Source organism: Trichoderma evansii, assembly GCF_050947405.1.
Source record: "Trichoderma evansii strain SZMC 28006 chromosome Unknown GGI43scaffold_18, whole genome shotgun sequence".
NCBI lineage: Eukaryota > Fungi > Ascomycota > Sordariomycetes > Hypocreales > Hypocreaceae > Trichoderma > Trichoderma evansii.
Window position 1 is genome coordinate 191,599 of NW_028145188.1, and position 24,958 is coordinate 216,556.

At 42.8% G+C, this 24,958-nt stretch overlaps 7 protein-coding genes and 1 non-coding gene across 8 annotated transcripts; 5 read left to right on the plus strand and 3 right to left on the minus strand.

Annotated features, from left to right (window-relative positions):
- Window positions 1-38: 38 nt before the first annotated feature.
- On the plus strand, window positions 39-120 carry GGI43DRAFT_t163. The gene has a single exon. It is a non-coding gene; the product is annotated as a tRNA-Gly (tRNA).
- Window positions 121-1,233: 1,113 nt separating this feature from the next.
- GGI43DRAFT_411591 (S53 family peptidase) lies at window positions 1,234-3,396 on the plus strand. Its single transcript, XM_083206734.1, has 2 exons — window positions 1,234-2,803; window positions 2,859-3,396. The coding sequence occupies exons 1-2, from the start codon at window positions 1,295-1,297 to the stop codon at window positions 3,330-3,332; spliced, it is 1,983 nt and encodes a 660-aa protein (XP_083058038.1). The 5' UTR covers window positions 1,234-1,294; the 3' UTR covers window positions 3,333-3,396.
- A 351-nt stretch (window positions 3,397-3,747) lies between these two features.
- GGI43DRAFT_429090 (MFS transporter) lies at window positions 3,748-5,537 on the minus strand (the record flags this gene model as incomplete). Its single annotated transcript, XM_083209052.1, has 6 exons — window positions 3,748-4,617; window positions 4,681-4,998; window positions 5,055-5,169; window positions 5,235-5,297; window positions 5,358-5,449; window positions 5,499-5,537. The coding sequence occupies 6 exons, from the start codon at window positions 5,535-5,537 to the stop codon at window positions 3,748-3,750; spliced, it is 1,497 nt and encodes a 498-aa protein (XP_083058039.1).
- Window positions 5,538-7,050: 1,513 nt separating this feature from the next.
- GGI43DRAFT_424446 (glycoside hydrolase family 16 protein) lies at window positions 7,051-7,716 on the plus strand (the record flags this gene model as incomplete). Its single annotated transcript, XM_083208370.1, has 1 exon — window positions 7,051-7,716. One exon carries the CDS (start codon window positions 7,051-7,053, stop codon window positions 7,714-7,716), a length of 666 nt encoding a protein of 221 aa, XP_083058040.1.
- An 819-nt stretch (window positions 7,717-8,535) lies between these two features.
- On the minus strand, window positions 8,536-9,286 carry GGI43DRAFT_386129 (glycoside hydrolase family 11 protein; the record flags this gene model as incomplete). The annotated part of the gene is made up of 2 exons (XM_083203747.1): window positions 8,536-8,935; window positions 8,994-9,286. 2 exons carry the CDS (start codon window positions 9,284-9,286, stop codon window positions 8,536-8,538), a joined length of 693 nt encoding a protein of 230 aa, XP_083058041.1.
- A 5,164-nt stretch (window positions 9,287-14,450) lies between these two features.
- GGI43DRAFT_411593 (glycoside hydrolase) lies at window positions 14,451-15,974 on the plus strand. Its single transcript, XM_083206735.1, has 5 exons — window positions 14,451-14,750; window positions 14,813-15,235; window positions 15,294-15,423; window positions 15,473-15,557; window positions 15,620-15,974. The coding sequence occupies exons 1-5, from the start codon at window positions 14,496-14,498 to the stop codon at window positions 15,867-15,869; spliced, it is 1,143 nt and encodes a 380-aa protein (XP_083058042.1). The 5' UTR covers window positions 14,451-14,495; the 3' UTR covers window positions 15,870-15,974.
- Window positions 15,975-19,378: 3,404 nt separating this feature from the next.
- On the plus strand, window positions 19,379-20,051 carry GGI43DRAFT_386131 (uncharacterized protein; the record flags this gene model as incomplete). Its single annotated transcript, XM_083203748.1, has 2 exons — window positions 19,379-19,768; window positions 19,833-20,051. The coding sequence occupies 2 exons, from the start codon at window positions 19,379-19,381 to the stop codon at window positions 20,049-20,051; spliced, it is 609 nt and encodes a 202-aa protein (XP_083058043.1).
- Window positions 20,052-22,202: 2,151 nt separating this feature from the next.
- Window positions 22,203-24,635, minus strand: GGI43DRAFT_124863 (general substrate transporter). Its single transcript, XM_083199097.1, has 9 exons — window positions 24,351-24,635; window positions 24,134-24,291; window positions 23,976-24,080; window positions 23,555-23,914; window positions 23,313-23,501; window positions 22,944-23,253; window positions 22,782-22,883; window positions 22,563-22,727; window positions 22,203-22,503 (listed from the first exon to the last, which is right to left on the minus strand). The coding sequence occupies exons 1-9, from the start codon at window positions 24,449-24,451 to the stop codon at window positions 22,413-22,415; spliced, it is 1,581 nt and encodes a 526-aa protein (XP_083058044.1). The 5' UTR covers window positions 24,452-24,635; the 3' UTR covers window positions 22,203-22,412.
- Window positions 24,636-24,958: the final 323 nt, after the last annotated feature.

Below are 24,958 nucleotides of genomic sequence, written 5' to 3' on the forward strand. Positions count from 1 at the left end.
AGAATCTGAATCAGAATAACCGAGCACAAATCATCGAAGCGTAATTGGTTTAGTGGTAAAATTCTCCGTTGCCATCCGAGCAACGTCGGGGAGCCCTGGGTTCGATTCCCAGATTACGCAGCGCATTAAAATCTTTTTTTGCTCATTTTAACCACTGATCAATAGCGAGCAGCTCCGAGGTTGTATTGTTTATAATAACAGAGAGAAACAGATTGCTGCTGCCACTGGCGCCTTGAATGATAGAGCACGATGCGTTCTGGAGATTAGCGTGCTATTTTCCGCTGTGCACATATTCATCATGTACTTTTTCTTGTTTTTTGGCGGTAAGGTACATGTAAGCTGCCTACCCTACTGTTAACAAATAGAGATATTGAGATATAAGGATAAATGATTCCCAATAAGAGTTCCAACACAAGCTAAGTATTTGTATCTTGTTCTTCTTTATTACCTTTTTAAGGACGTATATATATACTAGTGGGAATGAGCATGGCTGTGGCTGCATTTAGGTCAATTGGATAACACGAGTTAGTTCAACAGCGATATAAGAAGACTTCAACTATGAGCAAACGAAGTAAATTTATTTCTATTAGTAAATGAAAGCAAGCAATTCATCGTATAACGTTGCTAATTTGCGAAAATGCTGGCCAAGTCATGGAATTGGGTCCGTGAAAAGAGCAAAGTTAACAACTCCTCAACAAATCTCAGCTATCGTTGGTGCGTCTAATTGTTCTAGCGATCACTACTGCATTCACGCGATACAAAACCCGTTACAATGCGACTGTGAATTTTTGTGCCATCAACTCCTCTTTGTTTATCTTCATCGATATCTCAAAAGTTCCAGTCACATGTGCCGAGAATGCCGGATCCCTCTGCTCGATTTCGGAGATGGTACCGTGGCGGGGATAAAAGTGCAAAAGTGCCATCGCGCGAAGATCCACGCTCGGTGACCTTCCCGAACCAACCTAGCTATCGTGACCCTGGCAGACTCTGTGTTGTACGATTAGGCAGGAATCTTGCTAAAATACGAATCGCTAATCGGTGAATGGACGATTTCGGAATGTTAATCCTGCCAAACAAAAGCACTGCCCGCCTGTGATAAACAATCCATCGCCAAGGTGTCATCGTTGAATGTGACGTGGGCAAGGCTTAGCTTAACGGTGTAATATATGGACCCGACCGTGACAATTGAAGTATAAAGCTTGCTAAGATCCCTTAACGACATAGATGTAGAATAAATATTCTAGGTGAAAGATTGGAGCTGTGAAAGATAGATTGCATTTTTAGGGTTGTCAAAATGCGTTTCTCTTCAGCTCTTCAGGCTGCTGCTCTGCTGAGCTTGACATCAGGCCGCTCTGTCCCAGGAAACCATGTCGTCCATGAGAAACGTGCTGTACCACGCTCAAGCCTACATAAACGCGTTTCGCCCGATGTTGTACTTCCCGTCCGAGTAGGCCTAAAACAGAATGCTAGGTCATTGGAACAGGCAGAGGATTGGCTGATGGAGGTATCCCACCCCGGTTCTTCCATGTACGGCAAGCACTGGAGTCCAGATGAAATTATTGAGGCTTTTAAGCCCTCCGATGAGGCCATTGAGACGGTGGCTACTTGGCTAATCAAATCTGGAATCTCCAAAGAAAGAATTACTCATAGTGATAACAAAGTTTGGCTGGCATTTGATGCCACTACGGAAGAAGTTGAGAGTTTACTGCATACTGAATACTTCCATGACGACCAGGACCGGGCTTTGGTCGCTGCTCATGAGTATCATCTGCCAAGCCATATTTCGGAGCATGTCGATTATATCACCCCCGGAGTCAAGGGAACATTTATGGAGCTCCGCCGAAGAGACAAGAGATCGCTGAACGCCGAGTCTAAGCGCACTTCTCGCCGTCGCCAACAGCACATCAAGCCTTTGCCCGAGCTACCAGAAAGCTGGGCATCAAGCGATCTCTCAACTTGCGATCAAGTCATAACACCTGAATGCTTGCAAGCACTTTATGGCTTCAAGGCCCCCAGTCCCAACGCGAAAGTCAGCAAGAATAACTCTCTTGGCATTTTCGAAGAAGGTGACTACTATGCGCAGCAAGACTTTAACAACTTTTTCGCCCAGTATGCTCCCAGCGTTCCCAAGGGTACTCATCCAATTTTGAACTCAATCGACGGTGGCAAAGCTCCTGTGCCTGTGGCCGACGCTGGCGGTGAAAGCAATCTCGACTTTGAGCTCGCATATCCCATCATCTACCCGCAGACCACAACGCTCTATCAGACTGATGATACTTTTTACGCTACTTCTAACTCTTCTACAACCGGTGGAATCTTCAACACATTCTTCGATGCCATTGATGGCTCCTACTGTACCTACTCGGCTTTTGGAGAGACAGGCAACGATCCCAAGCTGGATCCAAAATATCCCGACCCGAATCCCGGTGGCTACAAGGGCAAATTAATGTGCGGAGTCTATAAGCCTACCAATGTTATTACTATCTCATACGGCGTGCAAGAGGGTGATCTCCCAGCTTACTACCAGCAGCGTCAGTGCAATGAGTTTTTGAAACTTGGTCTGCAGGGCGTTTCCATCTTCGTGGCCAGCGGTGATACCGGAGTTGGTGGATATCCTGGGCAGACGCAGTCGGACTTCTATGGATGCTTACGGAACGACGATGTATTCTCACCTACACAGCCTAACAGCTGCCCATGGTTGACGAACGTTGGAGCCACCAAGGTCTACCCCGGCAAGACTGTCCACGACCCAGAGAGTGCCGTCTTTGATCCCAGCCCGACATTCAACTTTAGCAGTGGCGGTGTAAGTGTATCTGTCTAATCTTTGAAACAGAATAAAGGCTAAATATCAATTACAGGGTTTCTCTAATATTTTCACCGTTCCTAAATACCAGCAGGGAGCTGTCAGCGACTACTTCAAGAACTATAACCCACCGTACCCATACTATCTGGACGGAAAGTATGAAAACAGCACGGGTATCTACAACCGCAACGGCCGAGGTATCCCTGATGTGGCTGCCAACGGCGACAACATTGCGGTCTGGGTCGGTGGCACAAATGGAACATCCGGCGGCACTTCTGCGTCATCTCCCATTTTCGCATCACTCGTGAACCGTATCGTTGAAGAGCGCATCAAAGTTGGCAAGGGACCGTTGGGCTTCATTAACCCAACATTGTATGCCAATCCCGGCGTTTTGAATGATATCACCAATGGAACAAATCCTGGCTGCGGTACCCTTGGGTTTAGCGCCGGGAAGGGGTGGGATCCTGTTACAGGATTGGGCACGCCAAATTACCCAAAGATGCTTGAACTGTTTTTGAGCTTGCCTTGAGGTACTTATCTTAAATATAATTAAAGTAAATATATATTAAATTTTCAGATGTATTCATCAAAAACTTGAAGCGGCATCTCGGTGCTCAATGTTCATTTGTGCGATTAACAGTCTCAGACAAACATCAGTTTCTCTCGTGATATAATGTTGTATTAGTGGATTCTAACTGGAAGAATTTAGTTTACAAATACCAAATTCTCGCTAAGTTTCTTTTTCTCTTTCATGTTTCAATGTTACTCTAGCCTTTTCTTCCCTCCCCTCCTCATTATTGTCGTGGTCTGGTCATGCCTGTTGTTGTGGTTATCCGCTCAGGAGCTCCCATAAGAATATATCATGTTGCAGCTTAACCTCATCCATACCCATAGCTAAGTACGTTTTGAAAAGAATTGCTATGGAAAAAAGAAAGGTATGTAACTCATCTAGTCGCAGCTTCTAGTAAAGGAGACGCTTTTCTCAGAGATGCTCCCACGCGATTAAAAAGAACAGGCATCAAAATAAGCGCCAATGTGACGATACCGAGCAATGAGTTACCCCAACCATATCCTAGTGCTTTATACATTGGCGGACCAGCAAGAGGAAGAAGTGCACCAGAAATAGAGCGAGTAACAGTAATAGCCGCGATAGCGGAAGCTGCGTAGCGAGGGAAAGAGTCAATCGCGTACGTCTGTAAAGAACCAAAGATTCCAATAAGACCAAAGGCGAAAGGAAACAGCCCGATAATAGGCAAAATCCAATGGCACCGAGCTTGGACCGACCAGCCGTACCAAAAGAATGATATGGGGACAAAAAATGAGAATGGGATGGTGAGAGGAAGACGCATCTCTGGCTCGAAAACATCGTTATTGCGAGCTTTTAGTAGGATGATTATTTTATCGCTTAATAGGCCAAATGCGACTTGGCCAGCGACAAATCCCAATCCCAACCCAATATAAGCCAATCCGCTGAGCTGTTCACTCCAGTGGTATACATCTTGGAAAACTTCCGTGATGGTGGTGAAGAGGAGGTACAGGCAGCCATATACAACGGCGATATATAGCGCCACAATCGAGATGATAGGCGATCGAAACAACAGTTGGAATGGAGTTGTTAGCCGGTGTAGGAAATGTGCCGTCTTACTCTTTTCTTTGCTAGAGTCATCATAATAACTGCGAAGATCAGGACGATCGAGTTCCTTCCTCAAGCGCTCTGTTTTACGCTTAATTATAATGACCGGGTTTGTTTCACGGTTGAAGATCATAACAAATATCGTAAACGTTCCACCTACAATTGTCAGAATCCAGAACACCTGCGTCGCCAAGTTAGTACGTATACGATCTAATGAAGAGTGACGAAAATAAGGATCGCTTACCCATCTCCATCCAATATTTTGAGCAATGAATTCGCCACATATAGGCCCTAAGATAGGTCCAAAAAGTGGCCCAGCAGAGAATATAGCCATAGCAGAACCCCGATTTTCGGCCTCGAATAGATCTGATACAACACCGCCTCCAATTGTTAGACACCCGGATCCTCCCAAACCCGCGAGCAGTCGAAATACGATAATGGAAGAGAAGTTAGGAGAAAGAGCGCATCCGATATGGAAAAGGACAAAAGCTGATGTCGCCAAACTAAGAATTATTCGACGTCCGTATATTTCGCTGAGTGGCGATAGGAATAACGGGCCGAACTACAACCCCATTAGCTATGTAGAAATGCCAGCATCCAATCTCATATACTACTTACACCATAGCCGAATAAGTAGGCAGTGACTCCCAGAGATATTAATATCGAAGATGTAACGCCAAATTCATCTGCCGCATTTCCTACTGCTGGAGCAAAGATAGACGACGAGAGTGGGCTATGGAACATTAGGCACCCCATCTCTAGCGCTGAAAATACAAAACATATAGATGCTGCACATACCTAATTAAAGTAATCATGCTGACGAGGGAAAGGAGAAACCATTTTCGAAAAGCAGGATAGTTTCTATTTATATTTCCATTGTCAACTCGATTCTTATTTATTCTTTGGTGACTAATGGGCTACCTTGGATTCAATGGATCATCTTGTCGTTCCCAAGCTATAATGCCATTTTCTAGATCGGTAATAGGATATGTTTCTCGTTTTGGTCCTTGTTGCTAGTTATCATTAGCATTGTATGTCATGTAAATGTTCTTTGGTCCTCACCCTTTCAGCGTCTGCTTGCTCAGGCTTATCGGCCGCCATATCAATAGAGGCGTACTCAAGTAGTTAGAACGTTCGTGGCCGACCTAAATTGAAGAACCAAGCAGCCGTTATAAAAGGTGCAATCAAACATTGGTTTAAATCGAGCCATTAGTTCATGCGGTGGGAAGATGTCTTTATAAGAAAACGATAACTCTTATTAATTTTCAACTTCTGTTACAACCATTCGGACCTCACTAGCAATCTCCGTTACTGAGGTCACGGACTGCTAAATAGGGCTACTTGCGTGACGCTCTCTATGGTCGGTGCCGAATCGGCAACATCAAAAAGCGGGTACTACTTTGCAAAGGCAACACATTTTTATATGGAGAATTTGTCTCTCCTGTTGAAAAAAGCTTGGATGAATTGCAAATACGCGTAGCTACTGAGATCTTGATAAATTGAAAAGTTGGGCTACACAACGTTTCGCAGCATAAGCTTTGCTGAGAGTGTGGTAACGCGGGATCTCAGTGGGCTTAGATTCTCCAAGACTTGGCGACGCTTAATACTCCAGGGCGTGTATTAATCGCCCTCCTAGGCAGGCTACGATGGAGATAGTGTAAGTATGTAGTAACTTCATAGGCTAGTCCAGATTACGAGCTTCAAAACTTTGGCATCTCATTTGCTTTCTGTTGCCTATTAATTCACTGGACAAATTTATGTCGCTAAACTTTTGTGAAAAGAATCTGCTATAACTTAGGGAATTATGCGCACTGGCTATATATCAATATGTTAGGGCTACTTAAGGCGAATGCTCCAAAGAGTTCCGAATCTTATATGATACAGTATTACAATGATATAATTCTAGTTCCAATAACCCAAAAAGGCAATTTTTTCATTAGCTTCTAGGTATTTTGATTTGCGTAAGCAGCTAATACGTATGTCGCTTAAACACTAGTATTAGGAATTTCCAAAATAGGTGAAATCTTTTCACCGCCAGTGAATCGCCCCCAATGCTTTTACATAACCCATGGCCTCACCATCCGTCTTGCCGCCAATATTCTAATCATTAACTATTCCTCTTCTTGGAATTTCTTTCCTTTTTTGGGTCGCACCTCTGTTGTTAATTGTGCCAATGTGGCACTTCAAGTTCTAATCCTCGGCTATTACTACGAAATAGGAGAGAGTTTTGACAGTTATCTCCAAAAAGAGCCTGGGAAGCTAATTCAGTACGAAAACTAGCATTTTCGCTAAGCTAGATGTAGAAAATAACAAGGATGAATTGATTCGTGGAAGAATTACAGGCTATGACCTTCTGAATGTAGAACTAGGCTTCTTGATTTACGATAGGAGACATACTTTTCAGAGTATAAGACAACCTAGAGCTCTAATTGAGTATTAGTGATCTAGTTGAGAACAAATAATTGATTCTCATCTAGTATATATACTCCAGCTGTTTCATTCTTTTCAATGATCCTGCTGCTTTAAAATGTCTTAAGTGGGCCTTTCACTCCCATATTTGTTTACTGAGACGCGTCACAAAACAACAACCATCTACTTAATTAACATCGACACAATGACCAAATTTTTCAATGTGCTGGCAATTTTAGCCGCAATTTTACCATTCACTCAAGCGCAATCTAGCTTCGTTGATGACTGCACTACATTCAACTCGAACTTATATACGAAGGCTAATTGGGCGGCAGGGCTAGGCTCAGTGCTATCCAGCAATGTAAACCCAAGTGGAGGAGGTGTTCTTAACTTTGAGATTCCCGCAGGCACCCAAAATGGTGGCGAGATCGTTTCCAAGGCTCAATACTCTTATGGACAAGTTGAAGCTCAATTCAAAGTTCCAAATCTACCCGGAGTTATCTCCAGCATTTTTATGTATCAAGGGACTTCAACTAGCGATGAGATTGACATCGAAGTATATTTGAATCAGGGTAAATGGGAGGTTGCATTTACAATCTATCGTCTTGGAGTCAAGGAATGGTCTCATGGATACTTTCCAACCTGGGATCCGAGTGCTGGATACAACGATTACATGATTGACTACCAAGAAGCTGCTATCTCTTTCTATGTCAACGGCGCCTTGGAAGCGCAGTTCCATACACCTTCACAGCAGCCAACTCATGCGATGAATATTCAGCTTAATACTTGGTTTCCTGCATGGCTGAACGGGCCTGCGGCATCATCTACCCATTTCATGCAAGTTAACCAGATATCATACACGCAATCTTAGATAAAGATTGCTGCCACTGGGGAAAGCTAAATCTGCTTGGTAGTTTCTGTAAGTATAGCCGCTCGCATAATATTCACTTTAGCTTATATTCATGTAGGCGACAAGATGCATTTGTGGCTTTTTTGCCTATTTATTTGATAAAGTACGTAGATTTGCATATCGCACAAACTCAAGAGATGTCCACAGAAAGCAGTAATTCTTTTCAAAGCTGATAAAAGGGTTATTGTATAAATATATAAATACTATAGTATAATGTAGACATAAGGTTTTGTGAGCCTACGTAAAGCTATTTCGCCCTTTTGGTGATGCAATGATTACTTACATTGGTGTGTGAAACTAGAGAATAAAAGTGGTAATAGCTGATGGAGAATTGTTAGTAAGAATGAGCCGGTGTATGATGGCACGGTATTTATTATACATACATGTTGAGAAGTAAAGTACAAATAAAGTTTCGTTTAAACTTGAAGTTTGTAGACGATTTGCAAAGCAGCAAACGAGTTGGGGTTTACGCACTCCCAAACAAGTAATGAGCGACGTTGTGGCTGCCAATATCTAGGTCCATCATCAGCACATCCCGCTTGAAGAGCAGTTTAAAATTGGGAAAGCTAACTCAATACGACGAATAAGTAAAATAGTAGTAGATAAAGTTATGTAGTACGGAATGAATTGCCCTCAGTCAATATCTTCATCAGTAAGCATCTGCATAAATTTTCATCCATCCTATCCTCATCTGAACACCTTCAAAATTGCTTCTCACATTCTGGTAGTTCCATTTCCTACATAGCAGTAGCCACCACAACTTTATCCTAAACTTCACTACTAGTTGCTAACAGTCTGAGATGCAGAACCACTGCCGCCCCAGCCTTCAATAGCAATAACCTGGTAGTTAAAGGTTCCAAGGTCCAAGCCAAGTGACTTCCAGGCGTTGAAGTGATTCTCAACTGTCACAGTTCCGCTAGTTCTCTGAGAATTCCGGATCGATATGTACTGGTTAAAGGTTGCCGTGCCCACAATGGAAGGCTCGTTTACACGAGTATTCTCCCATACTGTGTAGGATGATCCATCACTAGTAACAGAACCCTTCACAGTGCCCGATGCAGGGAAGTTCGAGTTACTCTCGATAATATAGTACTCAACAAGGGGATTAGTGGTCCAGCCATAGACAGAGAGCAGACCTGTTCCGCCGCTGACACCAAAGGAGCCGCCAAAGTTGATAGGTCTATAAGATTAGCTTGCCAGCATGTTACATAATTCATCGAAGAGATATAAGAACTTACGAAGTGGATCCAGTTGTCCAACCCACACCAACAACGAAGTCATCCTGAGTATTCCAGTTGACGGAAAATCCAGTACCTGAAGGAGAGTAGTTGACAGTTCCGCCAGTTTGATAATTTTGGTCGTAGTTGATGCTGGCACGACGGCGGACATCGTTGTGAAGCCCAAGAACGAAATCATGAAGACCACGCTCTGTAATGTTCACGCTGCTTGGCGAAGGACCAAGGCCAGTGGGAACAGCCAACACTCCGGCAACGCCGGTGAAAGCCGCAACGAGGCTGGATAAGGCGACCATTTTATTCTTTTTCTGTGAATATACTGGGGTTTGGATTGGAATTCAGTGCTGGTTAGCTCACAATCCGAATGGAGAGGTTCTCATCGCGACTTTATATAATAAAAATTTCTATCCTAAATCTATCGTCCATTATTGTATCCTATACCAAAATTACCAAACTTCGAGTATGAATGAATCGATGCCACTAACTGAAGTTGATATCAAGTGGTATGCCGTCCATGGGTCTTGACATTTTGCCTAAAACACAGTCGCCAGGTACTGGGTCAAACGGCATCGAAGTGCCGAGCTAGATCAATAACTTCTTGGAATGTCACAACAAAATTATGTGTAGCGGTCTAGTTGGTCATCACAACAGAGTACCAAACTCGGCACTTTGGGCCGTACGCGGCCAGTTCCCCAGATCCGGGGTGCATCCGGTTAATAAGCTGTTCTATTTAGCCTGCCAATCATGTCAAGATATTGTTCAATGAGCTATGTGGAGGATGTAGTATTCCGGTGGGTCGCGTTGGCTTGCCTGTAAAAATTTGCGATGACGAAGCTATTTTAAAAGCAATACAATTTTCAACGCCGGAACCCTTTGCATGCAAAAGTCTTGGCCTTAGGGAGTATGTCTTGGCGTTTCAGATTGATGTCATCGTACATTCAAATTCAGATCATAGCTATACCATTTATTTATCCTTTTGAGCTGCCTGATACGTACCAGTTGTTGCAGACCTGTATTAGCGTTCGATCTCATTATCAGGAATACATATTATAAAGTGGTAGGCAGAGACTCTTGGGCCACATACGTGGTGTGGTTTAACCCTCGCCATTCTTTGCCGCTAGGGATGATAAATTAGCTCGTAGAGGCTTACGCAGACTCAAAAACAGCATCAGCATGACCAAGCTGACTTCATTCGTCGAATTGCACAGACGAAATCATCTTGGTGTGATGACGTGGCTTTGTACAATATGTAGGTTGGCATACATGCACAAATTGCTGCCCATCTAATGTAATAATACTTCCCAATGGCGCAAGCAACAGGTACGTAATTGTAACTTATCTTCACTCAATATCTACAAATCAGAGTGCCAGTCTATGAAGTTAAGCATTGACTATATGGCGTAATCAAGCAATTTATTTGCATTATATCGCTATATATTTGTATCCTTTGATCCGATGGCTAAATGACCGCGAGAGATATATTTCACTGGTGAGGGTTAAGTTGCAAATCTGACTCTTCACATGTCGCATAAACTGAAGTGATGGCGTCAGCTGTTGATTTGAAACCAGAAAAGATCGTCTAATAATTATTACCTTTTCAATCAATAAGCCCATTGATGCAATAAACTTGGTAAGAAAGGTAGTCGGGCCGCATTACAGATGGCCTGACAACGAGCCATTCACTTAGCCATTGCGCGGAGGCTTCAAACTACCAAACAACGGAGACATTGCCAAAATAAGGCCTTCACTTTACCAATTATGTTGTCAAAAGAAGAAACACCATTTAGCCTAAATCCAGAATCCACTGTATATTTTTACCAAACAGACGATATTAGTTATGACAGACACATGGCAAACTTTCACATGTGGAAGGCGAGAGACAAAAGATCAAGGCGTTATAGAAGAAGCATATCGACGCTAACAAAATATATTATTAGACAATAATTCTTTCTAAAATACCGCAAACATCTCGCTGCACTTGGAAAATGCACTGCTTAACGAGTGTTTTCCTTTCTTTCCATAACCGTTCCTAACATAACACTGTTTCTCTCTATATATTCTTTTTCTGACTGTCAATTTCCATAGTTTCATCTGTCTTAAAGGCGCACATATACTATTAGGGGGTGGTAAGAATGATCGTAAGAAATTTGCGGACTGATGTTTATTGACTATCTCTTTTGAGAAATCTCAGCGCTGGCCATAGTTACCCAAAGGTTTGAAGAAGGGATGAACAACGCTTATAAAAAGCTAGCAATAGAGACTTACGCTCGTAAATTGGCGTTTCTATAAATAAATTATGGCGACGAAATATAAAATGTTGCAAAAAAGTGCTGTTTCACATGGGAATCGTATGGGGCCGGGCTAATAGTTTATTGATCTGATTCTTCGAGCTGCAGCGTTAACAGTCACTGAAAACCTAGAGAATCGCGTCTCTCTTAACAATCTCTGAGAAATGTGACATGAATTGGCAATATACACTTTTTATAGTCTCTCACCCCTACCTATGCATAGTATTAAAGAGAAAAGAAAATTTTTTCTAAAACTACAGCGAGTGTCGCTTGTAGTACCACAATTACATGATGTATGAAGTACTTAGGGCAGATGAATAATTAATTGTATACTGTTATATCGTGTGTCATCTAGGAGAAGCGTACTGAAAACCTAGCCCTTCGACTACATTGCCCCTGCGGCATAGGACAATGTCACATAGCTTATCTTTCTTGTCAAATTTGGCGACGGCGTGCAGCTTGGCTCTAACCAGGGTGATGGAACCACGCTCTTTACATAGATAAGCCGGGGGTATTATATCGGAGTAAACTCTATTGAGCTTGAAATTGCAGTATGCCGGTCAATTTCGGGCCGCAAGCGATCGATGATAGATCAACCACTTCGCTGGGTAAGCTAGCTACTTTGAGAGTAAGGTACCGAATAATTATCCAATGGCATATCTTGTTGGCGTGAGATATTTGTCCTTGGTGGCTTGGCAGGTCCTTTTGTTATCGGCAGTGTGCTACCAAGCCGTATAGACGTTACATCAAGCTTACACGAGCATTAATAGTATGCATAAAAGTAGTTTGGTCTCAGGGCCAATGTCTGGGATTTGTATCATACTACGACCTCCTTAGTCTCGATATATCTGCCACTGCCTAACGACTAGTTCAATCTTGACTCTATATCAAGTTTTTATGAACTCTTTTTACCATTATACTGCCCGGATTTGGCTCAGGAACTACCTAAAATCGATAAATAATCGTCTCATTATAATACTCGTATTTTCGTCTTCAAGGGTATTTGATGGCTGTATGATCGGTAAAGCACATACATGAAGGGTCCATACTGCGGAAATGCATGCTTTTCACAGCCTTAAGAAATATATTGCCGACTATGTTATAAATGTTAAAAGAGTTATCGACATACATCAATAGAGTAGTCGAAACTTTCTACTCGCTGGCTATCAATAATCATCATTAATTGCGACAAGAATAAAATTTGGATCATCGGCTTGGCGACTCTGCAACTTACTGCTCCAGTAGTTTAATTCGCTAAACGTTAAAAAGGGGTTTACACATACTGATGATTGCTTACGCCAAGTCAACTATATAATATGTCGGGTACTCGGTCTATCTTTGCCCCGCTAACACATGCGGAGTAGACAGGTACGATTTTAGTGATCTTCCAGCGTGAAACTCTTCAAGGTCTCCTCATTAGGATCTCAGAATATGCAGTACTCCGCAGACCCCTGGTAGACACAAATCGGTGGCTGGCTTAGAGTATATCATTTGGTGTATACTTTAGTGCCCCTTTATCGGCGAATTGCTATAGTCACCGGATAATAACTGGCAACCACTTCATAGCAACTCCGTTAAAACCCCTGTTTCAAACGCTCGTAATACCATTATATCACCATACTTTTTGTGGCATGACAATGGCCAACTTTAAAATTTGCTCTTTTCGTTTCTTTTCACTCTGTTGACGATTGTTGGTATTGTTATTGTGGTTAATATCCATTAGAAAAAAAAAAGAGTATGCCATGAGTTGTAGGATATGACGCTTTAGCAAATCGAAGATATTATCTCCCCGCCGGATCAACCATTACGCATGCTATAATATACGGGTTTATACCCTGTATTGTGGCGGATGCTTAACAGAATATAATCCATGGCATATCCCTTCTTCTTAGGCCAGAGCGGCAAGTATTATAGCACATACCTAGTCTGGCTAGACTAAATACCGCATCGTGAACTGACAGTGTTGCGCAAGTTCAGTCATTTGGCCTCTTCTCGTGCCATCGTTCATGAAATATATGTATGTACCGGCCCTTTTTACTTAAAATTTAATGCAATTCGGCATTTATTGCGATAATTTATGTCCCAAACAAACAATCTATATAAACGTGAGGTACTCTATTATGACTGGCCCGGCCGAGGCGCAGCTTGCTATTATGGGCCGAGGTTACATGCAAAACAAGAGAATGCCGAAAGTTGCCCGAGTTCGGGGTGAACGTGGGGTAAAGTGAGTGGAAACCGATTGACAGCTGCGTGTTCAGTACGCATTCTTGTATTAAGCTTATAGCTACCCAGCACTATTAGTATTTGACATTTTTTCTTTTAGGTTCCATAAATGTTCATTTGCTTTATGACTCTTTATTCCAATCCACTACACATTTAGCCCCTTTTCAAAACCTCTTATATGAAGTAGAGTTGTAGTTATAGAAGTGCGGAGACTGTCAATCCCCTATGCACAATCAGCTTAAGACACGACTTTCTGGGCGTTCCAGATACCTAGAGAGTGACGAATAGGCCCATTACAGCTAAGTTAACAACGAAACACGTTCAAAAAGTAACCAATGTAATAAGATAAATTGAACCAGACACGCTGCAAGTCGGCAAATTATACCGAGCAAATGATAGATCGCAACACCGAAGCGCCGAGATGCTTAACGGCCCGGAAAAATGCCTTGAGATCGGATTGGCGCGCTTTTGGCCCTCGCTTTACGGCTGTAAGTTTAAACATTATCCTATATTAAAATCCGATCCTCCATACCAATGAGCCGCATTTGGATGTGCTGGGCATAAAACTGGTTGGTGGAAACATCTGGGGTATGCCGGTACTAAAATGGAGCTCTTGACGGCAAATGAACTGCAGACTGTTTATTTTACCCCAAGATCTGTCCTATAGTGGCCCAAGTCTGTTCTATTCCATCTTGCGAGGGTTCGTTGATGCATATGGTATTGCATCCTGTTAATTAAATTTGGATTGCGCGTATGAAACTTTGGACCCTAGAACAGCGGCAAAAAAGGGGGCCCGGGGCTCCGAGAGAGATTACAGCCTGTTGTCTTCAGACAGCCTGAGATTGTAAGGTGCAGCTCCAATACATGGGTTGATTTCTATATAACTGTGTCTGATCTCCCTTCTTTGCCATCAGAAAGGAGAAGGAATGAATGATTCACTAGACAGTGTCTTTCAACAACTCAACTAGACATTATTAAAACCCCCATTAAAAATATGACCAAGGTTTCGCTTCTCCTTGGAGCTTTTGCAGCTTCTGCTTGTGTTCAAGCTTTCGTGGTGCCTTCTGCTCCTGAAGTTACACAAGGTCCAAAGTTGGAAGATCGGGCCACAACTTGCACTTTCTCTGGCTCAAGTGGTGCATCTTCAGCTAGCAAGTCGCAGAAATCCTGCGCCACTATTGTGTTGTCAAATGTTGCTGTACCTTCTGGCGTGACGCTTGACCTTAGCGATCTAAATGACGGTACTCATGTAAGCAATTGCAAACTATGGTTTCATCAAATAAGTATATTAATTTGCAATTATCTCTACAGGTCATCTTTGAGGGTACAACTACCTGGGGTTATGAGGAGTGGTCTGGCCCCCTGCTCCAAATTGAAGGCAATGATATCACCATTCAAGGCGCCAGTGGTGCCGTTTTGAACCCTGATGGTGCCCGCTGGTGGGATGGCCAAGGCACCAACGGCGGCAAGACAAAGCCCAAGTTCTTTTACGCTCATGATCTCACCTCGTCCACCATCACTAACTTGTATATCGAAAACACTCCTGTTCAAGCGGTTAGCATTAACGGTGCTACCGGATTAACCATTACTGGTATGACGATTGACAACAGTGCTGGTGATAGCGGCGGCGGCCACAACACCGATGGATTTGACATCGGCTCCAGCTCGAACGTTGTGATTAGCGGAGCCAAGGTGTATAACCAGGACGATTGCGTTGCTGTCAATTCTGGCACGGTACGATATGGCCTCACATCGGCTTTAAATAGAACGCTCGCTAATTGATATAAACTAGAACATTACCTTCACTGGTGGTCTATGCTCCGGTGGCCACGGCTTGTCAATCGGCAGTGTTGGCGGCCGAGACGACAACACCGTTCAGACAGTCACTTTTAGCAACTCACAAGTTACCAAATCAGCAAACGGTTAGTAACTTAATAGATAACGATAGGCTAATAGCTAATCATTGGGCAGGCATCCGCATCAAGGCCACTGAGGGAGATACTGGCACCATCAAGGGAGTTACCTACTCAGGCATTACTTTATCATCTATTACTGGGTATGTTTTAAAGAATGGAAAGAAAATGGCAAATCCAGCTTATAACTAATGTTTGTTTATAGCTATGGTATTCTTATTGAGCAAAATTACGATGGCGGTGACCTTCACGGAAGCCCCACCAGTGGCATCCCCATCACCAACCTCATCCTCCAGAATATTTCTGGGAGTGGTGCTGTCGAATCAAGCGCTACTAACATTGCTATCGTCTGTGGAAGTGGCGCTTGCTCTAGTTGGACTTGGAGCAATGTTGTCGTTACTGGAGGAAAGAAATACAGCAGCTGCCAGAATGTACCAAGTGTTGCCTCTTGTTAAACAAGGACTGACTTTGTTGACTATAGTTTTGGCAAAGGTCCATATAGCTATAGACTAAAGCCCATTGAAATTTTATGATTTAAAAATTATAGCGCTGAATATATCCAATTACAGTACATATATTACTGTCAATTCGAGTAGCAGCTGAGAGCCTCTCTCACCGTAATAGAAGTGCTATATTATACGCCTCCCTAGGTATGTATACAAGTGCAGTGCAAGTTTATTTACTAATATATAGGAACACAAATTATTCGGCTTTATTGGAGAATTATAGGAATTATATGTGTAAAGCGGCTTTCTTTGGAGTAATACTTATATGGAAGTTTCTAGTATGGATATATTTAGAAGGAACAGCGAATCAATCAGCGATTTTAGCAAAGTGAACTCATTTTCATGTACATAACACTTTGTGTATGCTACCCATCATTTTGGCTGATTTTGTAACGGAATTAATACCTCCCGAGAGAGTCTATGGCGTGATAGAAATAGTTCAAAAGCAGCAGCCTTATTCCAAGAATAGCAGCGGTCGCGTCTACGAAAAAGAAAGCCTAAATCTAGTAATTTGAGTATTAAACAAGTTAAAGAAAAAGTGAGATAGCCAATGAAACGGGATACATTTCAAATGATATATGGGCAACGTATGTTTAACTACTACTTTTATAATATATGGACTAATATTATCACAGTGAAAGTTGAACATTTTCAATCTTTTGAAGCTACCAAAACAAGGCTAGTTTTGTTCCTCTTCTTTTCCAAAAGGAAAAGCAGCCGCAGATACCAAAGTTTTAGTTGAGAGTAGTAGAGGTAGTCACTCTGTCATCGACGTGTTAGCATTCTAATCAGGAAGAAATGTAGCGGTGAGAAATTTCCAGCGTCCCCATCTAGGACAATTAGCATTATCTTTTGGCAATCTTCTACTTTATGAGTTTCTCTGAAGGGCTAAAATTGGGTTGAGCACATTTAGCACCCTATAATACCATCATCTGCTATAAATCTACAACTAGGAGCATTTAAACAATGATGAAATGAACTAGACGATGTAAAATGATTCTAGTTTTATGTCTTGATAGTTCAAAGTATTACTATTCATGATTACGCAGAAGATGTTAGGGAGTGACTATAGAGATTTACTCCAAGTTTGTCGCTGGTTCGGAAGAGATTGAAAAGGTACTACCAATAATCAAGTATTGCAAGGGAAAGAAAAGAGATAATATTATACTCTTGATGAGCTCTCCGACTTTGACAATCAATAGAAATAGTATTCATCTACCTAAGGCACTAGTTTTGATTAAAAATAGTTTCATGAACGTAAATGTACATAAGCTCGCATTATTATGGGAGCCACAATTATACCCTTTTAACAGCTCTAGCATTACAACGCTGCTTTAAGATGAGTAAACAACGCCGAACATGTTTAGGCAGCACATCTGCTTATATGCTGACTTACCCTTTTTTGGAGTGCTGTTGTATCTTACTATTGAGAGAGAAATCTTTTTTTTTTTTAAAAAAAAAAAAAAAAAAAAATCATCGGCCAACTTCGTTCCATGTTATACAGGGTTATTAGACAAAGAACTGCCTTTTTAAGAAATAACGCCCCTTACCAGATACTGATGTAAGCTACTCAAGCTACTCATATTCTTCCGTACGGCCTTCACGAGTTATCCGTAATTACCGACATACTCATTGGAGATCGGGACGTCTATCGAATGTGAAGTGGTCTGGGCGTTATAGATGAAGCCCAGGATAACTTCGTAGTTACTGGAATAGGTTTGGTATGGTGATTGGAGCCCCTAGCGAGATACTTTCAGGTCATAGCTCTTGCGCTATGGCTCTTATTGTATTTGTTGTAATACAGCTGAGAATATTTGGAAGGTGGAAATGCTACATTTGAGTCTTCGGAGTTACATTAAGCATTTCGTTACCCTCTTTTATCGCCCTTATCCTTTCCTTACCTACTTCACATGGCCAAAAGCAGATGGCCGTCGTATGCTATTAGTTTGAGTTTGGCATTCAGACGCTCGGAGTCAAAATAGGAAGGTGGATCGATGATAATGCGCGTAAGCTCTAAGAATGTCGGATAGTCAAGGAACTAATTGTGGATAAGACCCAATGTCCTTAAATTCCGGAAGAGATAATATCAGGAAAAGGTTTATCCGTCATCGCTGCTCTACAATGTACACAATATCGTTGTCGAGGCATTTCCAACCCAAATCTAATACATTTTTCAGCCCGCTACATTACATATTTCTCCGAAAGTGTAGGCTATTGGCTCATACTAATACACTTTAGTCTGGAAACTCTAGCAGTTTATAGCAGCTGCTACGGCTCGTCGGCTGATGGAGAGTCATGGAATGCATCAAATGACCTAGAGACAGCGAGTCGATTTTTCTCACAACAATGCCAGGCCAATAGAAGTCCTCAAGTCGGATCACACAAATCCGTTTACTCATCTATTCAGACTGGCTGCTTTATTTAGAATGCTGCACAAGCGGATATGAAATCCTTCTCTGAGGCTATTTCCTTCAATGCAACCCTACGAACTTACTCTGGGTGTCAAAATGCTAAGAGATGAATATGCTTATGTAAATTAGGTTGGGTAAGCAAAGCGGCCTAGACTTTAGTGTAGTTGTTAGTAGTAATTGCATGGGTTTATACTAGTGCGACCCTGTTTGAGGTAGCAAGTATCATCACGAATGGACAGACAATTCATCGAAAATAAAAGAGTACATCGAAGGTTTGCAAAAGAAACAAGCGCGTCCCTCGCTGAAGCTTCTAAAAGCCTTCGAGCCTCACCTGAGTATGAAGCCCTGACTAGATATTCCTTAAATGGCTAGATTAACACATGTTAATTCCCCACTAAGGCCCTTCTTAATGGAAAGGTTGAAGTATAAGTTTATGCAGGCGGACTGACTATTGGTCCTGCAGCCCGTTGGTATCTCACGACATGCTGTAGCGGGCACCATATATTAACATGCTTCGGCTTGTTTCAGGGGGTGAAAGTATAATGGATGCATGCATGGGGATGCGTGCTTAACGCGCCAATGAAAGATCAAAAGTGCGCAGCTGAGGGTTCTACTCCCACATTTGTCTTCGGCGATGCTCGAAATATCATATTTCTTATATGTGCTATAAGCAATAATAAAGCTGCTAAATATCCTTAGCATGCATGCCTAGAACCTTTTTTCCCAATGCGACTACCGATGCCGGATTACCGGGCTCCATCACAAGCATCACAAGTGTTCTAACCTGGCCGTCAAGCATCTAGCCCCAACGGAAATATTGCTTGTGAAGAGCCTGGCTAGGAGCTCGGAGGAACTCATCCCAATATAGTCCTATTTTTAATTCTTTTCCAACTTCCTTTCTCAGATGAAGCCACTATACTATGGGAGAAAAAGGTATAAAGAGATGAAGCCTCTCCACGATAGATAGCAATCTTTCTCCAGTCAATCCAGCTCACTCAACCCAACATCAAAGAAACCTCTCGTCTTTAAACACTCTCAATAGAAACAATGGCTTTCAAGAACATGCTCGTCGCCGCCCTGGCTGCTCTGCCTGCCACCTTTGCCTCCCCCATTGAGCTTGAGTCTCGAGGCTGTACCTACGGCGGACCTTACCAGAACTTTCCTCCCATGAGCTCTTGGCTGCCCTGGACGACTGTTTTCGGCCTGTATGAGCAGACGATGGTCAACGCAGGTTCCTCTTGGGATGACGTTGGCCGTATCAACGTGGCCATTAGCGCAGCTGCCGCCAACATTGGTGTTGATGAGCGTGTTATTCTCGCTATCATTCTCCAAGAGAGTACCGGTTATGTTGGTGTCCAGTGCACTGGTGGAGATGACTGTGGTTTGATGCAGTGCGAGGGCTGCCCATCATTCCAGGGCCAGAACGAACTGCCTCAGGTATATTGACATCTTTCCCTCTCCGTCATCTAAGACTTTGCAGCTTCTAACATTTTCAACCTAGTCGGATACCTCTGCCATGATTAACGGTGGTACTCAGCACTTCAAGTCCAACTTGGAGGACTTTGGTGACCTGTGGGATGTCTCCTCTATCTACCCGGCTCTCCGTGAATACAACTCGGGCAGTGTCGACACCAGTGACCTCAGTGTTGCTGCCGGCGGCTTCGGTGTACCTTGCTACGTCAGTGACATTGCCCGCCGTATGATGGGCCAGGTCTTCTAAACATTCTACGAATTGGGAATGGAGACGAAAATTGGAAGTGGAGTAAACAAGAAGGTGGATGATGCAGGGTTTGATACCTTGGAGCGATGATATAATCTCCATGAGTTTCTCCACTTCTGCTTTTGGATTCACTTGTCTATATTTTGCCTTAAAGGCTCTTTTATGATACCTCTTAGAGGTTATGTCTATATCTAAGACCCATGTATATATCTTAGCTTCCAATCAATTGTGGTTTGCTATCAACTTTTGCTTCTACAAACCGATGTGGCTGTTACTGAAAAATAAGAGTAGTTTATTAAAAGCTAGCTATATCATGATCACAGCGAATCCCAAGAGAGATGGTCTAACGCATGAGCTAGGGTGATATGCAATGGCAACTTAAAATATGGGGCATGAAACACCGGAAATGAGAGTTGAAGAGGTTTACAACTAGGTAGAATTCAGCTAAGATAAGAAGCTGAGATTGGTTACCACTTGGAGTTAATGGATCCCAGTATGCCTTATTGCTTTTAACACCAGTGGCTTTTCTAAGGAACAGTTTGATCAAGATAAATTACATTTCGTTTATCTTCTGCAGAGTGGTTTCCCGAGCCCAAGATTTATCATGCTCGGTATTACAACCGAAAATCATCAAGTATGGCGCCGGTCATGTATTAATTACACGCTAATAACCATCAAGGGCTCATTTGCAAGTAACTGCCTCTTTAAGGAAGTCTAGTTCTCTTTTTTGAGCCTCAGTCGAAAATACTAAGCTTCCTTTTATGGTAAAGGCTAGTTCACTTTCCAGTCATCATAAGGCCGCCAATAGCATTACTGATCACTGTGGCTGTAGAAACTAGAAAGCCATCCCAATGCACAATAGCGCAGATTTTTTCAGGCACAAATAGATTCCGAGCATCTTTAGCTTCCTATTCGATACCATAAGCTGATACCAGTACAGCCAATTCGTCCCTAAAAAGGGCCGAGCGGCATGATCTCGCAGTGGTTCATGCCCAGTCCCTGGGCTAGTATCATTTCCAGGGGTCTTCATGGGCCGCTTCTTCCGTATTGGCTTGGCAAGGCTGACCTGCTTGCTAACATTGTTTCAAGCGGGTAATACACACTGAAAATGAATGGCGTGCAGGCATTTTGATCACTTTTTCAAGTACCCAAATGCATTCCAACGTTTGCCCATCTGAAGCTGACAATACTAAACGTATGCTAGGTGTTTGGTAAGTATGGAGCTCAGTCCAAATAAGAATAAAAAATAAACATAATCATGATTAACAGATTTGTAATATCGCGAGTATCCGAGTCCTACATTCCGCGATATGAGAATTGTATCCAAGTAGACGCACAGTAGTTTTGTCTATTTTGAGTCTTGCATTGAACCATGCATGATGAATGGTTATTGAGTTCATTGATTAGTAAAGAGACTATCGCTATAATCCATTTTTCACAAAAAGGGTAACATCAACCATACATACTGCCCAGCGACTAGCCGGCGTCCGCGGATGACAGCTAGAGGGGTTACCAGCAACCCGGTAGTTAGGTATAGCCTCTCTACTCATAAAGTTGAAGAGCAGTGTTATTGGTAGTGTAGTGCCAAAGTGTCGATCCCAAAACTTTGTTCCACGATCTGCAGATCCAGATTTAGCATCTTCTTTTCGTACGTGCATCGAAGCGGATCATGCAGATTAAAACGTATCACTTGACCTAGTGGCTGCCGCTTGATCGGCTCTAGGGTGGGGGCGCTGAGTACGAGAACCTGCTGTAAGTGACCAACATATGTACTTGGATGAGTGAGATAGACTTGACTCAGCAAGAATCTCGCTCAAGTCGTTTTTATGAGTAATTACATAACTATAATTGTTGTAGAATTCTGTGTGTTGGCGGATCGGGGAATCAATTGGCGGTCCCATAATGGCAACTTTACCAGCTTTCAGGTCTGGCATAAGAGGAATTATAGACCATGTAGATAGGAATGAAGGTTAATTAAACAATAAAATAAGCATTATTAACATCTTCTTACAGAACGGGCGGCTATTTTTAAGCCTAAAACTAGTTTTGCGTATCTGCGTAGGATTTTGGCCTTACATAGAGAGGGGACCTTTGACGATCTTTCCCCGATATGTTTACGGCAGTTACGCAGCATTTCACATGCAGATAAAATGGTGGAATTCATATATTAGAATCTCATATCAACAATCAGAATCTTGACAATAAAGGGTAGTTGATGTGAGACACATGATTCGCAAACCTGGTGCAGGCTGTGTGCAATAAATAGATGCTTCCCAGCATCCCCCTTTCATTATTGTGCAGTCGATTGTTGGATATATTTTAAAAACAAAACTAAATTAAAACTAGAAATAAAGCATATCCTTACTCCTTTGTGAAAACTTCTGTGTCTTCCTTGATAATATCGGCATTTGATGGCTCTGGAAAGAATTGTCTTCTATCTTCGGTATATCCACTATTGGGCAATAGTTAGCAACGGGGTGTTGGAGTTATGTAATCACTGGCTAAACTCACAAAATAACGTCAATCTCATCCAAAGTCTTGCCTTTCGTCTCTGGAAGAAAGAAGAAAGCCCAAATAGTTGCAAGTAGCATCCAGGACGCGAAAAAGAACCAGGTGCCGTAGCCTAGAGAAGTAAAGATATATGGTAGCGCCTTTGTAATAACGAACTGGGTGAGCCTATAAATAAGCGTTAGAGTAAAGATAGTCTTGGGATATTGATTGGGGCCATACCATTGGCAAAGTGCCGCCCAGGTTCCCGAAAAGTTACGCAAAGCTCCTGGGAAGATTTCGGCCGCAACAATCCAAGGAATTCCATTGAGTCCGAAAGACCAGCTATGAAGAACAAATTAGATGTGAAAAGAACGGAAGTGAGGCTTAATAAGGATAACTTACAAGACAGAATATATCATGATCATGCCGGTCGCGGCTTTGCCACCAGCTGCGGTGGATGGAGAAAGCTGGTGCCCAGCTTTAATGATGTCGGCTGGATGCCCAATCTTGACATATGCACCTATAATCCAGAGACAGAGCGAACAAGCAATTGAAGAGAGAATAGTCGGATGTCGGCGGCCCCATATATCGATCAAGAAAACGTAGAAGATGATTGAAGCAATTGCCTTGACGAGACCGTAGATGCCAGTATAAAGAGAAACATCTGAGATTCCTAAGGAAGTAAATAGTGTAGGCGAATAATAATTAATAGCTTTAATACGTGTTATTGTCAGCCCATGACGCCTTCAATAAATTGCGTTCCTTGCTTACCTGCAGCTCCAGACATATTTTGAAGGGCAAAAGAGCAGAATACGAGAATGACACGGTTGCGCATGCCCTTGCGAGACAGTTCGTACAGAGCACCACGGAAAAGTGCCCAGGATCCAGTACCGTATCTACTTGCGATGTTGGCTTCCTCCATAAGGCGGCTCCGGATCATTTGTATGTCTTCTTCTATGTCTGTAGCATATATGAGCCAGCTGTCTTTAGTAGCGTGATGGGGATTATCTTACACTTGTGATCTCGTGGGAGCTGGCGAATTTCTTCCAAAGCCTTTGTTCCTTCTTCGACTTTATCGTTTCGGAAGAGCCATAGGGGACTTTCGTGTAGAAACACGCCTCCAATTAACAGCATAACGCAGGGGATAAGTTGAACGGCCATGGGAATGCGCCACGAAGCTGTTGAACTTTGGTCCATATTCTGATTAATACCGTAGTTGATCCAAAAGCCAATAAGAGATCCAATCTGGTACGCAATTTCGAAAAGACCAGTGAGTATACCGCGAATAGAAGGGATAGAAAGTTCAGCGATGTAGCTTGGGACTGTCGCAGTGATTCCGCCGCAGGCAAGGCCAGTGAGGACTCGACCAGCATCTATTCGCTAAAAGTTAGCAATAAAGGACTGGAAATCTCGAAAAATATAGTATGAACTGACATATGTTCGATAATGAGTGCGTTGCAGCCGTCATGACAATTGCGCCGATAAGAAATACCACATTGGAAGTGAAAAGCGCCCACTTTCGACCTATTTTTTCGGTGACTGTTCCTCATAGTTAACGTCTGGCACTGGACATGAGTATTTCCCAAACCTACTAAAGAAGCAAAAAATGGCTCCAAAGAAAGCACCCGCTTGAAATGCAGACGTGATATTACTCGAGATGCTACTCGCATCGGCAGGTAAAATATTAAAGTCTTTTTTAAAACTTGCGCGAGCGATCGTCGTGCCGACAAATGCGCCATCATAGCCAAAGCTGAATCACTAAAGTATCAGAGAAGTTCATGCAGCAACACTCAAGGCAGAGAGACTCACAGTAAAGAACCGGTGGCAATGACTGCAGCTTCAAAATACAAGCGCCAGTTGTACACCTCTTTCGGCGTTGGCCGATCTTCAACGGCACGAAATCCACCCATAATGAAGTCTTATCTGCTTTGTCAAGAGTGTATGGACACAAGACAAATTCGCCTGCGATGGAAAAGGATAAATAGTGCAGGAATGAAGCCAAAGGCCATTAAGAGATCAGCATAATGAAAAGAGCGGATAACATCGTCAGTTATATGAAAGTTGAAAGGTCTGTCCATCACAACTTTGGCCTGGTGCCATCGGATCTGGAGAGAAGATGGTGGGGTCTTCGCCAACTAGCAAAAAATCTGGGGTTATTTTCCGCCGACTCAGTGTACCCCAGCTTTGACTGAGCGATACCAAACGTGGTTTCGTGCGGGGAAATTTGGGGCTAAAATAGGGAATAGATGAACTTATTTCTTTTGGAAACACTGAGAACATGGGGAAAAATCCATACCCGAACCTCACGAGGCATACAAACCTGTCGGCAAAAATGGAACTATTCACGCCTTCCGCGCCCTGTAACGAGAGCAACGTGGGCTGCCGACGGATTATTGCCAGTGGCGCAGCGCTACCGC

What these genes read in the sequence shown, in the direction of transcription:
- GGI43DRAFT_411591 (XM_083206734.1), top strand. Translation starts at nt 1,295, where the DNA reads ATGCGTTTCTCTTCAGCTCTTCAGGCTGCTGCTCTGCTGAGCTTGACA. An exon ending in TCAACTTTAGCAGTGGCGGT is followed by an intron (nt 2,804 to 2,858) that starts GTAAGTGTATCT and finishes TATCAATTACAG; the next exon opens with GGTTTCTCTAATATTTTCAC.
- GGI43DRAFT_124863 (XM_083199097.1), bottom strand. Translation starts at nt 24,451, where the DNA reads ATGGGTGGATTTCGTGCCGTTGAAGATCGGCCAACGCCGAAAGAGGTG. An exon ending in AAATATGTCTGGAGCTGCAG is followed by an intron (nt 23,254 to 23,312) that starts GTAAGCAAGGAA and finishes CACGTATTAAAG; the next exon opens with CTATTAATTATTATTCGCCT. An exon ending in TGGGCGGCACTTTGCCAATG is followed by an intron (nt 22,728 to 22,781) that starts GTATGGCCCCAA and finishes GCTTATTTATAG; the next exon opens with GCTCACCCAGTTCGTTATTA.
- GGI43DRAFT_411593 (XM_083206735.1), top strand. Translation starts at nt 14,496, where the DNA reads ATGACCAAGGTTTCGCTTCTCCTTGGAGCTTTTGCAGCTTCTGCTTGT. An exon ending in ATCTAAATGACGGTACTCAT is followed by an intron (nt 14,751 to 14,812) that starts GTAAGCAATTGC and finishes TTATCTCTACAG; the next exon opens with GTCATCTTTGAGGGTACAAC. An exon ending in AGTTACCAAATCAGCAAACG is followed by an intron (nt 15,424 to 15,472) that starts GTTAGTAACTTA and finishes ATCATTGGGCAG; the next exon opens with GCATCCGCATCAAGGCCACT.